The following is a 25,269-nucleotide window of genomic DNA, read 5'->3' as shown; positions in this document are numbered from 1 at the left end:
GTTTTTACTGCAAATTAGCAACCAGTGACTAAGTCAATAGAATATGCAGCAATGGAGAAAAAAACAAACGCTAGGACAAAGTCATTGAAAGCTTTTTAAAGCAAATACATTTTGTTCATGCTGGCCAGAAATATTTTCCCATATTAATCCAGAAATACTCAGGTTAAGTACACAAGTATTGAATTAAAGATCTGTATGAACATTTATACAGTATCATATCATTTAAAAAAAATTAAAAAAAATATTCACCTTTATTTAAATTTCACTAATATTGTGAGAAGTTTGTATGATGAATTTTCATGAACATTTTATGAATATAATGATATAGATATTTAATATACATTTTTTTAAAAGAAATATCTTTGTATTGCATCAAAGTACTTGAATTGTTCATGAACCATTAGTTCATGACATTTCAGGAACTTCAAAGATATTATAATAGTTCATAAAAGTTCATCAGTGTGTTCATGAACTTCAAGTACATGATTCATCAAAATTCTTGAAGTGTTCATGAACTTAGTTGAGGAACTTTCATAAACATTTCATGATTGTACATGAAGTCATGAATTTGTTTTTGTAGGGGTGTGACGGTGATGGTACATGCTACTTGGATACATGGTCTCAAACTTTCACAAGCAATGGATATATATATATATATATATATATATATATATATATATATATGAAGAAACTTGTTGCAAGCTAGTTTAAATTAACTTTCTGAAACATACAAGAAAGCTTGCGCAAGCTAGTTTTACTTTCTGAAGAAAATAAGCTTGCGCAAGCTAATTTTACTTTCTGAAGAAAACAAGCAAGCTTGCGCAAGCTAGTTTTACTTTATGAAGCAAACAAGAAAGCTTGTGCAAGCTAGTTTTAATTTCTGAAGCAAACAAGAAAGCTTGTACAAGCTTGCGAAAGCTTGTGCAAGCTTGTGGTTATATCCAGCTATCTTGCCTAAGCCTGCACTTGCTTGTACAAGCTTGCGCAAGCATCCATGTTAGCTTATAAACATCAAACTAGCTGATCGTAAGCTTACCGCAAGCTTGCCACAAGCTTTCAGCAAGGATGCATTTTGGTTTGGGATGTGGGCAGTATTTAGGTGTATTTGGGTAAATCGTGCTGCCGGAATGAAAATGGCTACATCCAGGTCAAATTTCAGCAATGATGTTCTTTTGTCTCGTCTGTCAGCGGATTAAAGACATGACAAATGCTAGGTTCACGATTTTTGAGAAAATAAATCATATTCATATTGATTTCATGCAGGTATATCTCGATGAAAGTTAATCAAGTTTGCTAGGCTGGCTAGAAAATGGCTACCCTATGCCGACACCAAATGGTGTTGGCAAATTCCAACTTTTTGAAAGGCAGTGGACTCTGACCCTACACCCCAACATAAATGTCCAAATATCAAAAATGGGGTGGCAAGGGTCAGAGGAAACTCGGACTATTCCTTGTCATATTTAGCACATTAGCCGCTACTGGAAATCTGTAAATTATAGTTAAAATCTTTCTGGCACAAATCGCAAAATGCAAGTCCTGGCATTCAGTTTTCATACAGATTGATGACTTATGTTAACATCGACTTGCATTTAAGTTATTCTCATTGCCGCAAATTTTTCAAATTGTTATTCAAATTCATATCCCGCTCGAAAATTTAAAATGCCGTGTTTGGAAAGCATGCTCATCCCATCAGTTTCCATTAATAAGATTCATTGGGCAAATACCAAATTTTGTACAGTCAGAACATTCTTTACAGCGATCATCTGTTAGATAATATACGGAACAAATACTTAATCAAAGGATCATTGTGGAATGGCATCGGACAGAGCATTTACATTAAAAATAAAAATAAAGTTTCAGCGACAATTTTTTAAAAAAAGGTCCATATACAAGAAAATCAGATTCAAGTCAGGAGAAAAGCGAAATTCTGCTTTAAAACAGAAAACAAGAAAACAATCTTGTTTGAGGGCAGTTAAATCCAATTCAAGTTAAATAAATACAAAAACAACAACAAAATTGAAAAGAAAAATAACAAGGAAAGATGTGGAAAGAAAATATTGTTCCCAAAATGAACAATAAAACTACAGCTATCAGAAACAGGAAATATAAATTTGCTGAAAATCAATGAAATTATACAAGAAACAAAAGAATAAATTATATTAAAATAGAATAAATGGTTGGTTTTTTGTTAGTAAAGTATAATTTCTTATCAATATTTTTTATTGAAATGCCAGTGATATTACAATCACAAAATATCACTATATTTTCAGAAATTTTGGCAAAATCTTAGTCAAATGTCACTGAAATTTGGTGAAATACCATAATTTTGGTGAAAAAGTTAATGTCACTGAATTTCCACTAAAATTTCAGTAACATTTTCATTAGGGTATGATTTTTGTAGATTTTAGTAAGCAAAAAATCTTATTTCCCAGAGTAAACATCACATCAAGTCAAAAATCTGCCTTGCACCAAATTTTCTAAGTCCAAATATTCATCTATGCTTGTAGTTCTTTTGATAAAGTCCAAAATCCGTCTTACAGTAGGAAAATGAACTGAACAATAAAAACTTTGAAATTTGGGTTTTTTAAGCAGCATATGCCCTGAATCCACCTAAAATCCAGGTGGAATCTGCCTATAAATTTTGTACAGGTGTTTCATGATATACAATAATGATTTTTGTTAATCTAGTAACATTACTACATTGTTACACCTGAAAACTATCTTGTAGTGATTAGTACTTACTGCCAATGCTTTACGTCTTGGTTAATATCAAAACCCTTGCAGTAATATTACCCTATTTCCAAGGTAATAGTTCAGTACCATTGTTTTGATCTTCAAAACCATTAGTTTGCACTGTTACTAAATGAGCCTAAAGTTTACTTCTGTGCCATAGTATTACTAGCTAATGTAGCATTTCCACATTGTTGATCCCAAAATTATTTTGTAATAATGCTCTGTAAATTCCAAAGTAAAATACAAGAAAATTAGAATTTGGTTTTTAAATGACACTAAAACCCTAAACACCACCACAAAATGCATGCTTACGACAAGCTAGCTGAGCTTGTGCAAACTAGTAAGGGTGCTCACACAAGTTTGCAAAAGGAATTTTTTTTAGTCTGCAAGCTTGCAAAATTTAAAGTTCAAGCTTGCAAAATAAATTTTTCCAAGTCTGCAAGCTTGCAAAATCTAAAATACTTGAGGTAAACTTGCGAAAGCTTGCAATAATTAGTCGTGAAAGTTGAAAGTTGGCAGTTCTGCATAAGATCAGTACTTCCTGAAATGTTGAAGAATATGTTGTAACTAGATCATGCTCAGTATAAGAAACTATACTAAAAGATGTTACCAGTAATCTAGTTTTATTTATGGCATCCGATTTATAAACTTGAGTTAAATAATGTACATTTTCAGTGTTGCAAAATGCTAAGAACTTGAATTACTTTTACTTAACTGATACATAAATAAAAGATATTATTCCAACATTTCTCTGTGCTTAAATTAACTATGAACATTATTAATATATTTCAAAATAAACTGAATTATTTCTTGACCAAGGCATATTATGAAATGTTACTTTTTCTAAAAATGTCTTTTTTCTCATTTTCAAATTTGTACAAATATTATACATGTTAAAGAAACAATTGAGTATTTTTGCATAATGGGAATTCTTAAAGTGATCGTACACTCAATTAGCTATGCAATCATTTTGTCAGGGAATGGAAGAATGGATAAAGAATTCCATTTAGTAAAATCCTGTAAAATAGATAGTAATTGCTGATAGCAGAGTTATTTGCAGACTAACTTAATATAGCAAGATATTTTATATCAAGTGCTTGTAAATGCTATTTATCGACCATCAAATATAGTCTTAATAACTCTTGTAATTAACTTCTGGCATCTAGTTTTTGAAAGAATTGTCATATATTTGTTTCAATGAAAATCTGATGCCAGGAGAAGAAAAAAAATAATTCAGTTATTTACTTCCTAAATAAAAATTTAAAAATATATACAATTTTTGTTTTTCTTTGAGAGAGAGAGATGCATCCCATTCTGCCAACATTATCTAAAGAATTGAGCTCTGTGAATTTTGCTTGTTTAAAAAGAAATCAAATAAAAGTATGCAAGATGAGATGTGATTTTCCGTGACAGAAACTTAATTTGGTATTGAGACATTAAAGGCGGTTACTTCCCCCTGTTTACAGTCAGCAGACAGGTTTACGAACTCTAAATATAGACACACCTTATTTAAGTAGGAAGAACACAAAACAACCATTGTAGCCTCGTGTTAAAAAATTAGGCGCAATTTTCAAGCTTGAACTGTCTCAATTTAGCTCGTAAACTCTGTAAATTTCATTGCCCACAGAACCAATATATGTGCAGTAACTGATTCTGTAACCCGAGAGATAATTTGAAGTCACGGAGTTGTCATGTTGGTGAGTAAACTCAAGAGTGTGTTTGTATTTCGTCAGTTTTCGGGACTAGATTGGCTTCTGTCTCACTTTTACGATTTAAATACGTCAAAAAATGACTTTGTAATGTTGCTTTACCCTATGATTGAGATGACAACTCTGCAGATCATTATTATTTATTGTTGCACTAGCCAAACTGCGGTAATCGATGCAGTGCTGTCAGTTATCAACAATAGGGTTATGAGATTATAAAATGAAACTCACACTTGTGAATCTCATATCTGTTTTTCTTAGGGCCATTTTTTCCTCTCACATATCAAATTCAACAATTGTTCAGAGGTTGTTACAATTATTTATTTTCATTCTCAAAGAAGATGGCAGTTATTTTATTTCAAAATGTCTTAAGGTACATAATCAGTGTCATTGGATTTTTTTGTTGTTGCTTAGCTCTGAAGTGTCATTCGTTTGACATGTGTCATAGCCCTTTCAAAATGGATGGTAAAACTAAAATTTAGGAGCTATAGAAGGGTGATCTTGAATAACACTGACTGATATTTTCTGGACTTGATAAGTGATTTTGGAATGTTGAACTAAAAATGAAATGCTTTTGCCAATGAGGTAAATACTTGTTTGTTTTTCTTCTCCTAGCTACATAGTACATGTTGCTGTAATCCATTTCAGGGGATGATGCCTGAATCACACCAGAAGCAGAGGAGGATGCAGACTTTTATTCTGAGGATTTTGTTTACAAGAGGTTGTTCAGTGTAATTCAAATGGCAAACATTCTTGTTTTCACCTAATAGTTTATCATTTTGACAGATGAGAGAGGGAACCTAACCATTTGATGCCATCCTCCCCCAAATGGATTTCTACATGGAAGTAAATTAGTAGAACATTTCCAAAACCATACAGAACAAAAGTATACAGTTTCCTCACAGAGATCCCATTCATATACTCTTATTTTTATTTGATTAAATATTATTAAATGATTTGATAACTTCATTCTTTTCTTTCATTGTGACAGTAAGATCTCGTGCTAATTAATGTTCACCATATATTAACATTTTCATTTTAATATTTGATATTACATACTTTTCGCAGATCAAGAGCTAGAAAAATGGAGGTACATAACCATGTACAAATAATTTAATCGATGCCACATCAGTTCTTCTGATGCAGCTAGCTAGGTCAGCTTTGTTTGCAAGCTTGTAATTAGTAAGCTTGCACAAGCTTGTAATTGGTAAGCTTGCATGGTTTGAAATCTGAGCTTGCCGCAAGCTTACATAACAAGCTCGTGCAAGCTTCCCTATTACTAGCTTGTGCAAGCTAGTAATAGGTAAGCTTGAGATAGCTTAGAATTGGGCAAACTTGCCACGGTTTCAAATCTAAGCTTGCTGCAAGCTTACATAAACAAGCTTGCTGCAGCCTTAAAAATAAGCTTATGATTTTGGTTTGGGATCTGCCCTGTAATCGTAACTGGCTACCCAGTCAATCCAGAATCAAACATAAAATCGGTTCACTATCCTACATTTCAATGACTGACTCCGTTCCAATATATATATCTGACCTCACCCACATGTATGTGATCTTATCCAAGAGTGCTCTTAAAACTCACCTATTTACCTACTATATTAGTTAGAACAGAGTTTAAGACTTAATAATGTTTACTTCCTTAATTATGGTTGGCATGTTTTTCCTTTGTAATTTTATGGTATTTTTGTATTATTCTTGTTGTATATGTTTTTATGTGTTATCTAATATTGTAGAGCACTTGGAGCTTCTAAAGATTAGGCACGCTTCCAAGTCCATATTATTATTATTATTATTATTTTCTTCTAGCATGTTAAATTGGCTATGCCTTCTAAATATGGCAATACTGCAGCAATTACTTGAAGAAATTGGCAGCTGTTATATTTACAGTCATCATGAACTTTTTAATATGATGATGACATGAACAGTTAAGTGCATAAATGTATCATACCGTATTTCATGTAATTTTTCAACCATGAAGAAATAATTATTAATTTCATTGTACGAAAAATTATATGTAAAATAAATAATTATCATTTGGTGGTACTGACCATGTATGAAACATAAAGGGATCGTACCTGAACAAGTTCTACGGAACACACGCTACTCGACAACCTAACAGTACAAAGGTATAAAGTAAACATATATTTTCTGTCTCATTCTGCTCAACTCAAGAATCTGATTACAATAAAAATAAAAGTACTCAGACATAAAGATTTTTGTTGTTAGTGAACAAGACAGAGAAAGGATTATGTCTCAGTGTGCATGCTCATCTGCATTTATAGCATATGTAGCTGTTACACTGTGTAATGTTGGCAAAATGATTACAATAGTTTCAACATGTATTAGTTAAGGGTATTATTGGTAAATTGTATGCAACGATATGAGACCACATTGTCAAGAAATTAAACGAAACTTGTAGTTTTACAGCAACAATAATCTCATCAAATTGCAAAGAAAAAAATAAAGGACTTGCAATCATGTTTTAGTTAATGTGCATGAGCGCGTGCGCATGCATGTGAGAGAGAGAGATGAAACAAAATTTTGTCAGTGTACAAGACCGTATTTATTAGGGTGGTTTTTGTTTTGTAGCTTTTGCAAAGAGAAAAAAAGACTATTTTTGTATTCCATTATCAATAAACACCACTAACTCAACAGTTCATACAATTTTTATTAATTACAATGTACATTCTCACAACAACCACATGGCTATGCAGTATTATTTACTCGGTAATTAAACATGCTTAGCGCTTTGGTTATCCAGTTGAAACCAGATTGAGGGCAAGAATGGACAGAAGAGGTTAAATCAGCAAGGCTGCCAGTAGGGAAATGAAAATTTGTCAAGTTGATAGTGAAGCCATTGTCCGTACAGCAGATGTTATAAGACAAGCAATCATACGCATTACTTGTTATTCGAACTCGCCAATAAAGATAATAGTGGGGTATATCGTAGAATAGATTTGCAGTAAAATGTTTATAATATGCAAGTCAAAACAGAACAGTCACTTAACACATTAACCCCTGGAGGTTTTTGTCGTTTTCACCTGAAATTCGAGTAGGAAACACATTTTGAAAGCTATTTCTGAATACATCCTAATGCATCAACTTCCAGGTGATCTCGCAATAACATAATGCCTAGTTGTGTTAGAAACATCATTTTTCATTGGCTATTAACATTGTTTTTCATTGGCTATTTGGCTCATGCATGAGCAGAAGGGTAAAAGTTGGAGTTCTTTTTTTTTTGTGCTTAACAGACCCATTATTTCATATCGAGCCCACTCTTTATTCCAAATGCCCATCTTATCCTACTTGTTGCAAAGGTTCATCTGTCTGCAGTTCATACCAGTCTGCCTTAGGTCTGAGACCAAAAAGTCTAAAATTCTGACACAAAATCGGACTCGGACCACAGGCGAATTTTGAGTGGAAAAAAAATCGGGTCCAAAAAATGAGGTTTTTCCCTCTGTATTTTGTAGTACAACTAGAAATTCCAGATTACTTGGTATCATTATAGAGATACATCTGTCTACCTTTCTATAATGCCATCCACTTTAGTGTATCATACATGACCTTGACGCTACAAAGCTCAGCAGTAGGCTACTACCTCATGCCATGTAAACTCGTCACCCAGGGTTAATGTGTTAAAAGATAGTATATGTATATATATGAATTGATTTAATGGAGTCTGTGACTTTCAAATTTACGATGGAAAAATTACAAGGTTTTTTATATTTTATGTTTGTTCGACTATAATGCTGAGGAGTTTTGGGGGGCAACTGATCTTACTCAGAAGTTCAAAAAGGCCCTTCCTGCTGACTAGGTCAAAGGCCTTGGTGAGGTCGATGAACATCATGTTGAGTGGTATATATATATATATATATATATATATATATATATATATATATATATATAAATATGCAGTATGATTTAGGGGATGTCATGTGACCCACCCTTGACCTATGCTGTGGTCGCCCATGCTTATGCACCAACCTTTGTATTTTCTCACCAATAATTAATTATTAATTATTATAAAAACAAAATGGCAATATGGTATATTCGTTTTTTTTGCAAACGTAAATCTTCTTAGTAGAAATTTTATGTCCGATAATTTAATGGATTTTTTTGAAAAATACAAAGTGATATGTACAAAAAATCATGATACATTTAAATAATTATTATTTTGATAGCTAGATTGTGTACAAAAAATTAAAGGATATGAAAAAATACGTGAAATATGGTATGCATTAAGTTTTGTCCACACTCCATGTTTTGAAGCTTGAAATGCATGCTAGAATTGAAAACTACATCAACTGTGGGTATGTGAATAGGTGAACAAAATATTGACACAAAAAGAACCCTAATAAATCTGTCTATACCTAGATCAATAAAACACTATTCCACATGATCTCTGATTTCATCATCCTGGTCAAATAATAAATGATAACACATTTTAATCAGAGGTAGCATACTGAATAGTTATGTAAAATAATGTAATTGCTACAGCTGGATGAGTATGAGACATATTACACTTAATTACAAGGAGAAAAGACAGAAGCTTCAAAATCCATGGCATTTATGGTTTAGAAATTTTTTGTTACATAACATTTAAGATAGCATGTACCATATATACTTACTTATAAGACGAGTCCAACTGCAAACTGCACAGACCCAGATCTACCGTCACATAATATGCTGGCAGATCTGGGTCTGTGCAGTTTGTTAGGATTAATCAGTAGAACAAACAACATATACCCTGATCAGCAGGTGCAACATGTACGGCAGAACAGGGTCTTTGTTGTTTTTCAGACTGACTCGACTTAGAAGCAAGTATATATAGTACCTTGATCCTTTCTGTAAATGGCTGGTTTTCCATCAGCTGTATTGATTCTATATCCAGAAAGCAACTGCTTGAACCTGCTGCCATTGTAGGAATAATTGATGATCCAAATGCATCAACATCAATTTTTATGGTAATATCTTATATCTGCCACAGATGTATCTAAAGCATCACAATTTTTTGACATATCTTACAAAGAACTGCCAAATTTGTCAATAAATGATGAACCCATATCATCATCCTGCCACACAGAATATGGTCCATTAATGATGTTCCTAAAGCATTATTACTCTCTACTTCATAACTGTCAATCTATTTTACTTTTGTGTTTTGTCTGAAAAAAATCATAATTTTCCACACAATGGAAAGCTGGTAGTTTTGGCATATTGTTTGTTTATAACTGGAGGATTTGTCTTTTTTCTGACAGCAATCCAGGCCAATATTTAATCGTTACAATCCTGAAACTGGTATGGGCTAAGAGGGAATTTTGAATAGCAATTTTGCAGTTAGAACTTACCTCGTGCATCTTGTGATATCATCTCAGACTTGTAGGTCAGCTTATACGTGGGTCATACACCTTTTAGTGTTTATACATAGATTCAGTTTGGGTGGTTCGCTTATATGCGAATGGGCTTGTACCTGTATATATGGTAAGTGTTTTGCACTGATCCTACCTACATGAAAAGCTTCTATAGTCCAAGTTTTAGTCGAAAAAGCTGTTGTTATAATTGTGTTTTTTTTTGTTTTTTTTTTTAAATTATATTCTCGTTATTTTTTCTGAAGGGTCAATCAATTCTAGCTCACAGCTGAATCAAGAACAGTGTGGTATTATTGTTTGTTGTTCTTGATTAATTTTATCAATAAAAAGTGGACCTCATCTTGTGACATGGTCAAATCTTTATCATTGCACATTAAGCACTACACTGTATAGTACATAATTCGGACACTGTGTTGCCATTGCTATAGCCATTTTAACTACAGGTACTGTTCTTTGAAAGCTGAAATGTGTTCAATAATCTCACTGAAACTTTGCACTTAATATTTTAGTGTAAATCTAACTTATTATGCTCTGTCTTAAAGTAAGGAAATTTTCAGTGGTCATTTTGCAGCTTGAAAGTTAGAGCATTATTTAGGGTACGCCTTTATGACCTGGACTCTCCTTTGTAGTACAGAAATCTGAGAAAAAGAATCCATCATTATGCTTTAGTGTAGGATAGATTTGAAATTCCAACCTTGGGATTACAGATTTGCATCAAACACTTAACACATCTTTGTGTATGACTTGGAATTCTAATTTTGAGATGTAACTTTCCTATTCCACACAAAGACAATATACAATGGGTTCTATTATAATACACTGAATGTGGAGATCAGCAATGTTGACTTGGGAAGGTAGTCACAGTCGATGATCAGTAGAGTAATATTACTAAGTGTGTGTGATTTGGATTTTTAACGTAGCTTTAACAAATTTTCATTCATCATGATAACTACGATGTCTGTAGTGTGGCAGTTCACAGTGATGTCTAACACTGGGGCATCATGTCACAGACAATAGCATCATGTCCCATCCAGTCACATTATCCGGACACCAGGCCAACCAGTCCTAACACTAACTTCTTAATGCTGAGTACATAGCAAGGCACCTGTTAGTATGATAATTATAAGTCTCTGGTATGACTCAGCTAGGGTTTGAACACATGACCTCCTGCATCTGAGGCAGATCGTTGATGCTCTAACCACTTCAGCCATAGGAATGGTAATATTACTGTGAAGAAGGCATTTGCAAATATTAGTGATATTTAATATTAAATACAAAGTTAAAGTGATACGAAGGACAATGAATTTTCTGGAGGCAGTGAGGAACAGTTACTACATCAGATTTTATAAATGACAAAATGTAAGACTGTTGCCATGGAAATAGGGAAATGATGCAACATGTGTTTCGGGATTAACAATGTAGTATTATTACTATGTCAATCTTTGCACACACAAAAATCAGTGTTGATCCACTGTCACCTGGAAATAGGGTAATGTTACTACAATGGATTTTATGATAAACAATATAGTATTATTACTACATTAGGTTTTGGAAATCACAAAATCAATTTTACAAAATTACCTAGAAATATAAAAATGTTACTACATGGAGTTTGGGGATAGCTATGCAGTATTATTACTACAACTAATTTTGAAGTTCACAATGCGAGTGCCTAGAAATAGGTAATGTTACTTATGTGTCTGAGGGAATCGAGCTAGTATATCAGGGTCAGCAACCAAAGGCACACATACCACAAGGTGGTGCATCAAGAGGTTTTGTGTGGCAACCAAAGGGCAGCCAAAATTCTTGATTTTAACAGTGTTACTCTCTTACTGGTGGCACACATTTGTTCATTTTGTAATTAATCTGGAAAGAAGTGGCACACTATGTAAAATAGGTTGCTGACCACCGAGCTATACATCAGCTCTTGGAGATCATGTAAGTCAGTACATGGAAATAGGGTAATGTTACTACATGTACATGGGTAATGTTACTTCATGTACATGGGTAATGTTACTATATGTATATGGGTAATGTTACTACATGTACATGGGTAATGTTACTATATGTACATGGGTAATGTTACTACATGTACATGGGTAATGTTACTACATGTAGATGGGTAATGTTACTACATGTACATGGGTAATGTTACTACATGTACATGGGTAATGTTACTATATGTATATGGGTAATGTTACTACATGTACATGGGTAATGTTACTATATGTACATGGGTAATGTTACTACATGTACATGGGTAATGTTACTATATGTACATGGGTAATGTTACTACATGTACATGGGTAATGTTACTACATGTACATGGGTAATGTTACTACATGTACATGGGTTTGGAGGATAGCTATGTTACAAGTACTGTTACTTCCTGAGGTTTAGAAGATCACAAATCAGTGCCTGTAGGTAACATTACTACATACTGTACATGGGTTTGGAGGATAGCTTTGTAGTATCGTTGCTACATGAGGTTTTGGAGATCACAATATTAGTACCTGGAAATAGGGTAATGTTACTACACATGTACATGGGTTTGAGGATAGGTATGTGGTACTGTTACAACTCAAGGTTTTGGTGATCACAATATCAGTACCTGGAAATAAGGTAATATTACTGTATGTATATTATTTATGATTTTGGGGGATAAATATGTAGCATTGTTACTACATCAGGTTTTGGAGAAGAAAAAAAAATATTACCTGGAAATAAAGTAATGTTACTTCATGGGCTTGGGGGATAGTGGGATAGCTAATTTAGTATTTGTTACTATATCAGGTTTTGGAGATCACAATACCAGTACCTGAAAATAAGGTAATGTTACTAAATGGGTTTGGGGGATAGCTATGTAGTACTGTTACTACATCAGGTATTGGGGATCACAAAATCAGTGCCTGGAAACAGAGTAATGTTACTACATATCTTTGGGAACTAACAAATTGAATGTTACAAGTATTGTTACTAGTACAGTTACCTTCAAAAGGACAAGAGCAATTACTTTTTTATTATGGAAGCCATAAGTGGAAGCCATCCACAAAGTCTGATCTAGGAACATGCTCAACAATAAAAGTTATATTCTGCAAAATTCATGTTAAAAATCTGAATGACCTTCACCTTTAACCTCAAAATTAAGTGGCCTCTTCCATAACTTAAGTGGCCTCTTCCATACCTTAAGTGCAAGCCCCCCATAATCTTTGGTAAGGAAATAAAGCTCATTTTGCAAAACCAATCTACTTTCAGTGTCCTTGACCCTTGATACCTGACACCAAAATATTTAACCTTGTTCTTTATCTTAAGTGAAAGCCATCAACAGAGTTTGGTGGGGGGGGGGGGCCGAGTGGTCTAACATGCTCTCCGTTATGGATCACTGCCATCTCACCTCTGGGTTCAAGTCTCGGATTCAGCCAACATGGGTATGTGAGAAAGCTTGCCAGTAGCTTCTCGTGGGTCGGTGGTTCTTTCTGGAGTTTTCCCGGGTTCTTCCTCCACCATTAATACTGGCTGCCATGTATAGCCTATCGTGTACTGAAAAATGGTGTCAAACCCTACTACAACAACAGAGTTTGGTCCAGGTCTGTCATGTAAAATAATGTTATTGTGATCTTTTGACCCCAAAACCGTACCTATATGACTTATGATCTTTTGACCCCAAGACCTAAACTATGACCTATGATCTATTGACCCCAAAAACAATAGGTTTCTTCTGTACCCCAAATACAAGCTATCCACAAATGTACATGTGGACGGTACCATGGAAAACGTAACATAATGTTCTATGTCATATAGAGAAATAAAATGTACAAAAAGGAAATAGGTACAGACCCCAACCTCCTACAACAAAATAAAAGTGATTTATATGAAATTGCCCCCAAATGCAAGAATAGTAATTTTCCTTTACTCACACTAGATGAAATTAAAAATCTTAACCATAACTGAATATTATCAGTCCTTCTCTCTTTGATACAGGATACAATTTTTTAAAACAAACTTACTACTGTTTATTCACCACATCCTCTGCTGACACAAACAAGGGACATCGTAAGAGTTTCCGTATCATTCCTGTTTCTACATTTATCTGCTCCATGTTTTTGAAGTAAATGCGGTATTTGAACTTATAGCTTTCACGGCAAAACAAGTATGTGTCCTGGCATTTCCTTGTAAACTTCTGCTCTATGGTAAACTGCAGTAATTCCTGGAAAAAGACACCACATACTGTGCATTTATATTCATGAATTTGAATTTTGTGCTGTTTGGAGAAAAATGTAGATTTGGAGAGGTAAAACAGATTTTAATTATATGACAATTACCTTATTATAATATAAGTATTACATTGCTAGCACTTTCATGATACAAGCCTCCAGTTCAAGGTCATTTCCCTTATCCAATTAGCAATTGGAGCTCCAACTAGTTTTATGTCCTAGAATGATAAGCATCTTGATCCTAGCCTTACTTGTATGTTCTACAATGATAAGCAACTTGATCCCAGCCTTACTTGTATGTCCTACAATGATAAGCAACTTGATCCCAGCCTTACTTGTAGGTTCTACAGTGATAAGCAACTTGATCCCAGCCTTAGTTGTATGTTCTACAATGATAAGCAACTTGATCCCAGCCTTAGTTGTATGTCATACAATGATAAGCAACCTTATTCCAGCCTTAATTGCATGTCCTAGAATGATAAGCATCTTGATCCCAGCTTTAGTTGTATGTCCTACAATGATAAGCAACTTGATCCCAGCCTTAACTGTATGTCCTACAATGATAAGCAACTTGATCCCAGCCTTAGTTGTATGTCCTAGAATGATAAGCAACTTGATCCCAGCCTTACTTGTATGTCTTAGAATGATAAGTAGCTTGATCCCAGCCTTAGTTGTATGTCCTAGAATGATAAGCATCTTGATCCCAGCCTTAGCTGTATGTTCTACAATGATAAGCAGCTTGATCCCAGCCTTACTTGTATGTCCTACAATGATAAGCAACTTGATCCCAGCCTTAGTGTATGTCCTAGAATGATAGGCAACTTGATCCCAGTCTCATGTCTTAGTTGCTGCAGTTATTCTGAATATCTTCCTTCTAAGGTTTTGTTTGGCTTGTTAGCTTATCTTAGCTAATACGATACATTCACGAGTCCAACATACAAACCAATGCCTAAAAATACATCCATCATTGCAAGCACATAATCTAAGCCAAGCAAGTGGGGTGAGTAACCCAAACAGCTTTCTAATGGCCACATTTGCCATGTGCTTGTGGCAATCACTGAAGCTGAATGAAAATTCCAAACCTAACAAACCGGGACAAATTTGGGGTTGGTTGTTGTTGTTGTTGTTATAGGGTTCAATGCCATTTTTCTGCACAAGATAGGCTATACATGGTGGCCAGTATAAACAGTGGAGCAAGATCCCAGGAAAACCCTGGAAAGAACCACTGACCCACGAGAAGCTACTGGCAAGCTTTCTCACATACCCAGTTTTGGCCAAACCAGAGACTCAAACCCACACAAACAGAGGTGAGATGACAGTGATCCGTAATGATGAGCGCTTTAGACCACTTGGCCACTTGGGTGGGGTCATGGTAATACTTACCCAAAAACTCCAGGTTACTAATAAAAGGATAATGATAAAGAAGCACCTACCACAAGCAGGTATACTTATACCCTTAAAATTAACAAAATGGACATATAAACAGGAAACAGGTCAAAGGCCAGGGGAGAAATTATTAAACGCAATGCCAAAAATTACATGATTGAAGGCAATTATGCCAAAAGACACTACATGATGCAAATCACTCAAAGACATAATGACAACACTGAGTCCAATGGAATGAGGGATGATGTTACAAATAACAAAAGTAACAAAGGCATTAAAGACTGGGATTGTATTCTTTTTTTGTTCAAAGAAATCCAGTTACTAATTGATTAATTTCTCTGGTGGGAATTCACTATGGATTGTCATGTAAGCACCAGGAAAACTAACAGCAATGCAATTAAAGCAGGCATGTATATGAGTTAGTGAACTGTGGAAAATGTGGGCTGAGATTTTTAAACTCATCCATTCTTTTTGAAGCAGGTGCTAAAGTTATCAGTTACAGTGTGACCCCACTTATGATAGCACAGTGGTTGGGGTCCACAGAACCCAACCATTTATAACCAAGCAACTCCATTAGCTGAAGAAAATGATGCATTAAACTAAAATAATGTAGGGTTAGGGGTGGGGTAATAAAAGCAGGTGAAAAGATACGTGCTTTTGATTAAATGATTAGAAACTAGTCAGAAAACACTTGTATACTGACAACTTACACTTGTGCATGACAATCTATAATCCACTAAGTTTACGTATTGTACATGTATATAATAAATCCACGAATTTGAGTATGTATCACATGTTATCAAATTCATGCATGACTCGCATTCCATTAGAAAACACAAATAATATAATATATAAAATTTGGTAGTCCTCGTTTTTATCTATATCCGATTGTCACTAAATAATTTACTACAATGGTCACAAATAGCACATGGCTATAGTTGCTTACATGCTACATGTACATGTACTTAAATTGGCCTAGATTTTGGTCAGCTGAGACAGCAATCATCTTGCTGAGGCTACCCAGGGGATGAGGCTATTCATAGGGAAATGAAAACATGAACAAATTAAAAAGTTTAACAAACATCTTTGCAAGATATCCCATCTTCAATTAACTAGATGGCCAGATACCAATAGTTTCAAAAGACTGAAAATTTATTTTGCATTTTATACCGCCGCTGGTAGTGACTGAAAGCACAATTGTTTTCCTGCAAAAATAAAACTTTCTCGGCACAATAAACATGTTCCAGTCACTTTAGAAAATGCAACATTCAATCAGATGCCATTGCTTTTATTTAAATTTGTTGCTGACTTCCTTTGATGAAAGGTTCTTTGTTGTTACATATTGCAGATTGTAGTTGGCTTTCTTTGATGAAGGGTGCATATGCTACTGAAGTTACCACTAAAGGACAGCTTTGGAGGGCCAAACAGATGTCTGTTTCTTATTGTGCCAGTAAAATCAAAAAATTGTAGAACACTGATTGAGCCTGAACATTTTTTTTCATTTGCTTAGTATTTGTTTGGAACAATCGGTGCTTCAAAGGTGATCAGTTTTCTTTGAAGTTTCTGCAAAACTATTTTTTCTGTGTGCATTTTAAAAACAAAAGGAATTTAATTCGATTCACTTGGTTGATTGAAGCAGTTAAGTCTGTTCCTGCCTTCAAAAGTTGGTCAATTGTAGCTAGTCCCATTAGAATGACTACTGGTATTAGACCAGCAAGTAGCCAAGTGATGCTGCCTGAATCCACACATGCATCAGAAATTTAAAAAAAAAAGGCCAACAGGTGTTCTGTTCTGACAGAGATTAACACTACAGAAAATGTGAGTGTTCTGAAGGATTTAATTCTATGTGTGAAAAGAAGAGGAATATATTTTACTTACCACCTGTATAAAAAGGTCAGCCTAAATAAATATATTAATTATTAGTGAGCGATAGTCTGACACTGTTTCATTCATTATGAGATAGTGCCTCATCAGTTGATCTCTGCTACCAGTAATGTTACCAAAATAAATTGCAGAGATTTCACAGCATACAGTATGGCTAGATGTCAGAATAAGTGAATTCTGATATAACAATGTACTGTTAAGATGGCTTGTCAGTATGAATAAAGAATTTGTTTATCTACCAATAAACAATTCCCAGTGCATTTTTAAGTTTGTGGCTTCCTTTTTCATGGTGCCTTTGAATTTCATTACTCAAAACCCAAGGTTGTATATACAAGTTTAAATGGCCAACAATGTAGCAAAAACCTGACACCAGATGGTATATTTTGTCGCCAGTAAGGACAATAAATTGCAATTTGCAATTTGCGAGATTGGCGAAGCCAGCATGATCCTGAATAAACTTTTAACATGTTACTTTTTGTACTTTTAAGAGGAAAAAACTTGTTCTGTGTACAAAAAGAATACATGTATATGAAATTGCATGAGCCACACCATGATTATCTTGTATTAGAATTCATACATGATCTATTCCCCTAAAATGATAATAAACTTTTTACACATTACTTTTTGTACTTTTAAGAAAGAAAAAAATATTTGTGTATGAGAAAAATACATGTATAGTAAATTTCGGGAGCCATGCCATAATCATGCTATATCCAAATTTGTGTTATAACAGAGAATGCTATAGCGGGGTCACACTGTATATACTGCAAATCATTGGTAAAGCTCCCCAAAGTATATCAATTCAGCAAAGTACACATGAATAGTTCCAAAATGTAAAACAATGCTTGATCTGGCATTCATTTTTGACCATGAGTCATTTTAGCATGTTGCCTAAAAGTATAGACCTATATGTCTCTGCTGATAATGAACAGGAATCAACCATTATATACTCATTTTAAACATTTGTATTTCAATAATTTGTTGAAAAGAGGGTCATGTAAATAGCATGGAAATTAAAGGAACATTTGTATTTCAATAATTTGCTGAAAAGAGGGTCATGTAAATAGCATGGAAATTAAAGGAACATTTGTATTTCAATAATTTGTTGAAAAGAGGGTCATGTAAATAGCATGGAAATTAAAGGAACATTTGTATTTCAATAATTTGTTGAAAAGAGGGTCATGTAAATAGCATGGAAATTAAAGAGAAACTAAGATAAGTTCATAACCAAGGTATACCAAACACTTTTATGAAATACATGACCCATGTGCACATTTGTCGTGACGGAGTGAGTGGGTGAGCGATTGGTCACAGTGCGTAAAGCGCATGAAGGGGGAACTAACGTTGATTCCATGCTACCTAATAAAATCCCTCCTCTGGATGAACAACACCTTACTCATTCTGATTTTCCATGGGATCGAGTTTAGTGCTTCTTGCACTGTGACTGATCGCTCACCCACTCACTCATTTAGGACAAACATGTACCTGGGTCACATAAGAGTCTTTGTGTCTGGTTTTAATCCAGTATGTTTCCTGTTGGTTAATAAACCCCACAGCCAGCGAGTGTTGTAGTTATTTCTATTTATACAATGCCCAACTCACAATGGGGAAGAACACTGAATGTACTTCATGATGCAGAATATTTAAGTAAATATATGCATGTGTGTATGCTTGTACATTGTACACATGATAAAAAACATGAGTGTTGTAATTAAGTTATTTGCCTGATATACATGCTATCAGAAGTGGAAGAGCGATTAAAATATGGTAATTCTTCTATTGTTTCACATGCCTGTGCAGGGGCCACAGCTTGCTCAGTGGACTAATGGTGCTAACCTTTAAAGATCACTCACATAATGTCTCTGTCTGCATGGGTTTGATTCTTAGTCTGAACAATGTGGGTAGGTGAGGAAACTCAATACCAGTGTGGGCATGTGAGGAAACTCAATACCAGTGTGGGCATGTGAGGAAACTCAATACCAGTAGCTTCACAAGGTTCGGTAGTTCTTCTCTGGGTATTCAAAGGGTTAATCTTCCACCAAATCTACTGGCCGCCTTGTATAGCCTTTCATGTGTGAGAAATAACATTATACCCAACAAAACAAAAGCAGACCTGTACATATTTAAATATATATATGCCCAGCTAGGCTACTCATTAGTATCACAGATAGTTTACTACAGGTACAGGTATGAAATTGACAGCTTGTACAGGTAAATGTATGAAATTGACAGCTGCCATGGTCAAGTTTATGGCATCTCCCATCGGTTTGTTTTTGTTTACTCATGGGATGAATTCAGTAAACTCAGTGTTTGGTGCCATAAAATCCCCAATAGCTGCAATAAAATCTAGAGTGAATCCACTCGACTGACTTTACATTGACCAGAAGTAATCCTAATACTCATATCCATCTCCACAGGACTGAGTGAGCAATACATATAAATATATATATATATATATATATATATATATATATATATATATATATATATATATATATATATACACACATGTTACAAGCAAATATGTTTTACATTTTGCACCAGATTATAAACATTTATGTGTCAATAAAGAAAAATTGATCATATCCTTACAAACATATTGACTTCAGCACTTTTTTATTTCACACATTGATAAGAAAACTTACAGGTTCCAGTAGGCAGAAAATACCATAATTATCTGTGTAGAACCATCTCCATTGAGTCTTGAAGCTGTCCTCAGCAGATGGCTTGGCTCCCTCGGCATAGGACTTAGTGGACAATCATCTTGCACTGGTGTTAATGGTAAAACTGGAGCTTCCACTGTCTGTTACAACTGCGGTCATGGTGTCTAGCTCAAGTTTAGCATTGTAATTGTGGCCCTCAAAAAAGATCTGAAAATTACATAATGAACATTGCAGCTGTTCTTAGCATATAGAGGGCAACAGGGTAATAACATAATTTCATCACTGGCAGTAACATCTTGGAATCAGAATTTTATTACCATTTTTGCTTGAGATGGAAGCAATTACAAATATACCAACTCTCCGATTCTACCCAGGGGGATTGGCGGGTGGGAGTGAAAGATGCTAAACTTTGTTTGCATCTATCTAAGGAAAACATTTTAGTAAATATGATCACCTTTTCTCATTTAGTTTTTGAGTTCATGAAAATACTGATAGGTAGTTGGATGGACGGACAGATGCACAGACACTGATTGACTGAGACACTGAGGAATGGATGAAGCAGAGATAATGATGGACTGAAACAGTGAGGACTGAAATTATGCAAATACACATAGAATGAGACACTGAGGAATGATTAATGTTGCACATACACTGATGGATGGAGACACTGAGGAATGGGTGAAGCACATACATGGATGGACTGAGGGATGCATGGATGGATTGATGCATAGACACAATGATGGACTGAGGGATGGATGCACAGAGACAGATGGAAGGAGGGATGGATGCACAGACACAGATGGAAGGAGGAATGGACGCACAGACACAGATGGAAGGAGGGATGGATGCACAGACACGGAAGGAGGGATGGATGCACAGACACAGATGGAAGGAGGAATGGACGCACAGACACAGATGGAAGGAGGGAAAGATGCACAGAGACAGATGGCCTGAAGAATGTATATGACAATATATTCACACAAGTACAGATATAAAAATATGTAAAAGATCTAAATTATATAATGAACATTGCATGCAATGCAACTGTTTTTAGCATAAAGGGAGCAACTGGGTAATAACATAATTTCATACTTTCATTACTGATGGTAATATCTTGCAATCAGAATTTTATTACCATTTTTGCTGGAGATGGAAGCAATTATAAATATAGTGACTCTCCCATTCTACCCAGGGTGGTTGGGGGTCGGGGGTCAAAGATCCTAAACTTTGTTTGCATCTAAGTAAAACATCATAGTAAATATGATCACCTTTCCTCATTTAGTTTTGGAGTTTATAAAAATATTGATAAGTAGTTGGATGGATAGATAGATGCACAGACACTGATTGACTTTTACATTGAAGAATGAATGATACATATATACTGATGGACTGAGACAATGAAGAAAGGATGATGCACATACACTGATGGACTGAGACACTGAGGAATGAATGATGCACATACACTGATGGAATGAGACACTGAGGAATGGATGAAGCACATACACATACACATACACTGATGGATGGAGACACTAAGGAATGGATGAAGCACAGACATGGATGGACTGAGGGATTCATGGATGAATGAATGCATAGACACACTGATGGACTGAGGGATGGATGCATGGATGGATGCACAGATACAGATGGACTGCGGGATGGATGTATGGATAGTTGCATAGACACACTGATGAACTGAGAGACGGATGTATGGACGAATGCACAGACACAGGTGGAAGGAGGGATGGATGCACAGACACTGATAGCCTGAGGAATGTATATGACAATATTATCACACAAGTGCAGATATTAAAATATGTTTGCATTACACTTTCAACTGTCTTGTGAACCTGGTGATGTTAGTTTATTTTTAAATTCAACTTCTTGGCATATTTGTGTTGTACACTGCTTGCTTATAAGCTGGGTCCAACTGCAAACAACATAGATAGCAGATATGAGACTATGCTGTTAGCAGATGTAAGACTATGCCATTAGCAGATGTAAGACTATGCCATCAGCAGATGTAAGACTATGCCATTAGCACTTGAAGCCAACATCACAGAGAGCAGATGTAAGATGTATGACTATGCCATTAGCACTTGGAGCCAACATATAAGTAAATATACACAATAATCCAAAAATTCTCTTTCAAACAGAAACAATTTTTCTGAACTGGAAAAAAATCTAGATATTCTATTTTTTTGTATTCGGTCTATAACAATAAGCTCTGACTAAAAAAAGTCATTTTATTTATAAGCACAAGATTTATAAGCACAAGTGAGAATGATAAATTTCAAGACCAAATAATTGCAACACTTCGCACATGCAGTGTTTCCCTTTATCCTCATATGTGCATCCAGAGACCCCCACATTTTTAATTGTTACCTCCAGTTTTGACACCAAGCTTTGTTTAAAAGTCTATACTCAGTCTGACCCCCAGTTCTGACACCAACAGGATTCTTGACTCTCAATCTTGCACCTCTTTGTGATGCATTATGCACATGCCTACACAATCACTTAAATATCACTGAACACAACATATCCTTTAAAAGTCACAACATAACGTGCCTGACAATTTATTTTACTCAATGTCACCAGTTAATGTTTAAAAAATAACACAGGTATCCTCACCGATGTCTGAATGGTGCAAATGTTATTACAAAATGCCTTTTCTGCCTCAATCATCTTCTGCTTGTCCAGAGTCAGCCATGAATTAAACATCTTAATCTGCCAGATGTAAGGCAGCTTGATGCTGTCATGGTGATGAAATTTGCAGGTAGCCGTCTTACACTTGTCGACTAGATACAGGTCACAGATTGGAGTGGACTGGGCAGCATCTGTCTCCAGGACAGCATCTACACAACATTAAAATAACCATCAATCACTTTGGAATCAATTTCATTGTGAATAAAAAGTTTGTTTTTTGCAAGGGAAAGCAAAATTAGATTGTGGATACAATAAAACCAGTTCTGAGAGAATACCAGTGGGTCAGCAAACCAGAGTGTAATCAATAATAATAATAATAATAATAATGACTTTATTTAAAGAGGGTATCACAATTAGCTGAAGAAATGATCAACACTGAGGCCTCATCAATGATTACATACTGAAGTCTACTTCTGGAAGTGTCTAGTAGCCACACATGCACTGCAAACATTATTAATCATGCAGAAACAAGACCAGACTAAAGTGCTCTTAACAACAAAATGTTAGCCCTGTTTTTAGCTTTTGGGGTTTATTTGAAGAAAAAAATGTTCCTTTCACATCTGAATTTTTAATCATTTATAACTTTAACATTTATAAACTTCTAACCAGCACTATGCAGCCAGCATTGTGCTGATAATAGATTCTTCTGTTGTAAGGAATGCATCTCATCATCACTTTCATGTGCCAGAGAAATGACCATCAAACATATAGTGACAACCCCAAGTCACTTAAATGTAAAATATGGGTTATAATGACCTACTACTGAATTGAAGGCTACATCACATTTAATGAATTTAGACAGGATAGTACATATATAGCATGCAGGCAAGTGATGTAGTCAGGAGCTAGATGCATAAACTTAACTTAAGGAAGTAAAATGTGAAATGTAGATCACAGTTACCTCCTTTGTCTGTTTGTGGTACCCAAGAGATATGTGTACAATCATTCACTTTAATGATTTAAATATGAACAGTAAAACTACAAACTAACCTGGTCATTATAGCATGAAATTTTGGTCACAGTGACCTACTTGTGTTTTTTTCAAAGTGAGGGTGTAACACTCATCTAGATACAGCTTCTGACCAAATTTCATGATTCCAGGTACAACAATATTGCACTCTCTGACAGAAAATCCATAAGGTCATTAACTAAATGCAAAAATGCATTTCAGTAAAATGTGAAATGTAGATCACAGTGACCTTCTTTGTCTGTATGTGGTAAGGTCATTAACTAAATGCAAAAATGCATTTCAGTAAAATGTGAAAGTCATTGTGACTTTTTGTGCTGTAAAGGTGTAGTACTAACTGAGATGCATACAATCATCTAGTTTGATGATTCTGGGATGAGCATTGCTTGAGACCAAACCAGTCTCAGTGAAGGATGAAAAATGGTTCACAGTGATCTACATTGTCATGAGGGTGTAGTGCTCATCAAGTTGTATTCCTTGATGAAGTTGCATGATTCCTGGTGTAACAGTATTTATACAGGGTACCAAAAACTATTTGGTCCTAAGTTACAAGCAAAAGTTTAGCTACTAAAATGTGAAATGTAGGTAACAGTAGCCTTCTTTTGTTATAATGGTGAGATACATACAATCATAAAGTTTAATAATTCTAACATAAACAAAGATGGAGAAATTAAATAAAAATAACATTGAACCAAAGTTAGTGAAGCATAAAATGTTTCACAGTGACCTAGTTTTGTGATGGGGGTGCAAAACTCGTCAAGATATGCATCTGATTCAAAGGCCCCTACATAGGTTGTTGAAATCTGCTCAGTGTGTTTTCTCAGTTGCGTACATATTTTTCTGCTTATTCTGGTACCATATATACTCACTTATAAAAGTCGAGTCAAACTGCAAACAACAAAGTTCAAGATCTGCCATAGCATAATGTGCCTGCAGATCAGGGTCTATGTTGTTTGTTCTACTGATTATTCTTAAATGCACAGACCCAGATCTGCTGGCATCTTATGCGACAGCAGAGCTTGGTATGTGCAGTTTGCTGTTTTAACACATAAGCTAGTAAATACAGAAATGGCAGTCATATTTTATGGCAGAACAGCATCAATCTTAAAGACATTTAGTAAGAATTTTTCTGTCATATCTGATCACAATTTGTAAAGTGGTTTTGGAGAAAAGGTCATTTAAAGTTTGTTGGTTTTTTTTTTTTTTAAATAGCTATTTACAGCTATAAGTGATGACAAATCAGCATCATTTGTTGGAAGGTCTTTATGAAAGAATGCTTAGTGTTTAGTTTGGTCAAATTCTATTTGGAGATATTGTTTAGAGGTTATTTTATTTTAGTAATCGTAACAATATTTTCATGGTGAATCAGCATCATTTATAAAAATCTTAAACGCCATCATGCCTGGATGCTTTCTGTCAAATGTGACAAAAGTGTATATAACAGGTTTGGAAAAGAAGTAATTTTAATTTTTTTTTCTATTTTTAATTATTTCAGTCATATTTAAAGGCAGATTGGAATCATTTCAATAATTTTAAAAATCTTTAAGCCAGTATGTTCTGTGCCAAGTTTGGCTGAATCTGGTCTAATGGATTTTTATGAGAAGATGAAAACAGCAATTGCTGAGGGACAACAGACAAGAT

At 34.8% G+C, this 25,269-nt stretch overlaps 1 protein-coding gene and 1 long non-coding RNA gene across 2 annotated transcripts in view; one reads left to right on the top strand and one right to left on the bottom strand.

Annotated features, from left to right (window-relative positions):
• LOC149781233 (uncharacterized) overlaps window positions 1-25,269 on the bottom strand; it is a 95,587-nt gene that overhangs the window by 12,948 nt on the left and 57,370 nt on the right. The window contains exons 6-9 of the mRNA XM_089934682.1: window positions 22,587-22,810; window positions 15,909-15,985; window positions 14,455-14,827; window positions 13,816-14,015 (exon numbers count right to left, since the gene is read on the bottom strand). Coding sequence (XP_089790808.1) covers window positions 13,816-14,015; window positions 14,455-14,827; window positions 15,909-15,985; window positions 22,587-22,810 — 874 coding nt within the window. The remainder of the gene's footprint in view (window positions 1-13,815; window positions 14,016-14,454; window positions 14,828-15,908; window positions 15,986-22,586; window positions 22,811-25,269) is intronic.
• LOC149781234 (uncharacterized) lies at window positions 4,266-5,395 on the top strand. The gene is made up of 2 exons (XR_016414660.1): window positions 4,266-4,430; window positions 5,088-5,395. It is a non-coding gene; the product is annotated as an uncharacterized LOC149781234 (long non-coding RNA).

The sequence above is a fragment of the Sinohyriopsis cumingii genome, chromosome 15, assembly GCF_028554795.1.
Source record: "Sinohyriopsis cumingii isolate HCF-2022 chromosome 15, ASM2855479v2, whole genome shotgun sequence".
NCBI lineage: Eukaryota > Metazoa > Mollusca > Bivalvia > Unionida > Unionidae > Sinohyriopsis > Sinohyriopsis cumingii.
This window is presented reverse-complemented; position numbering and strand designations above follow the sequence as displayed.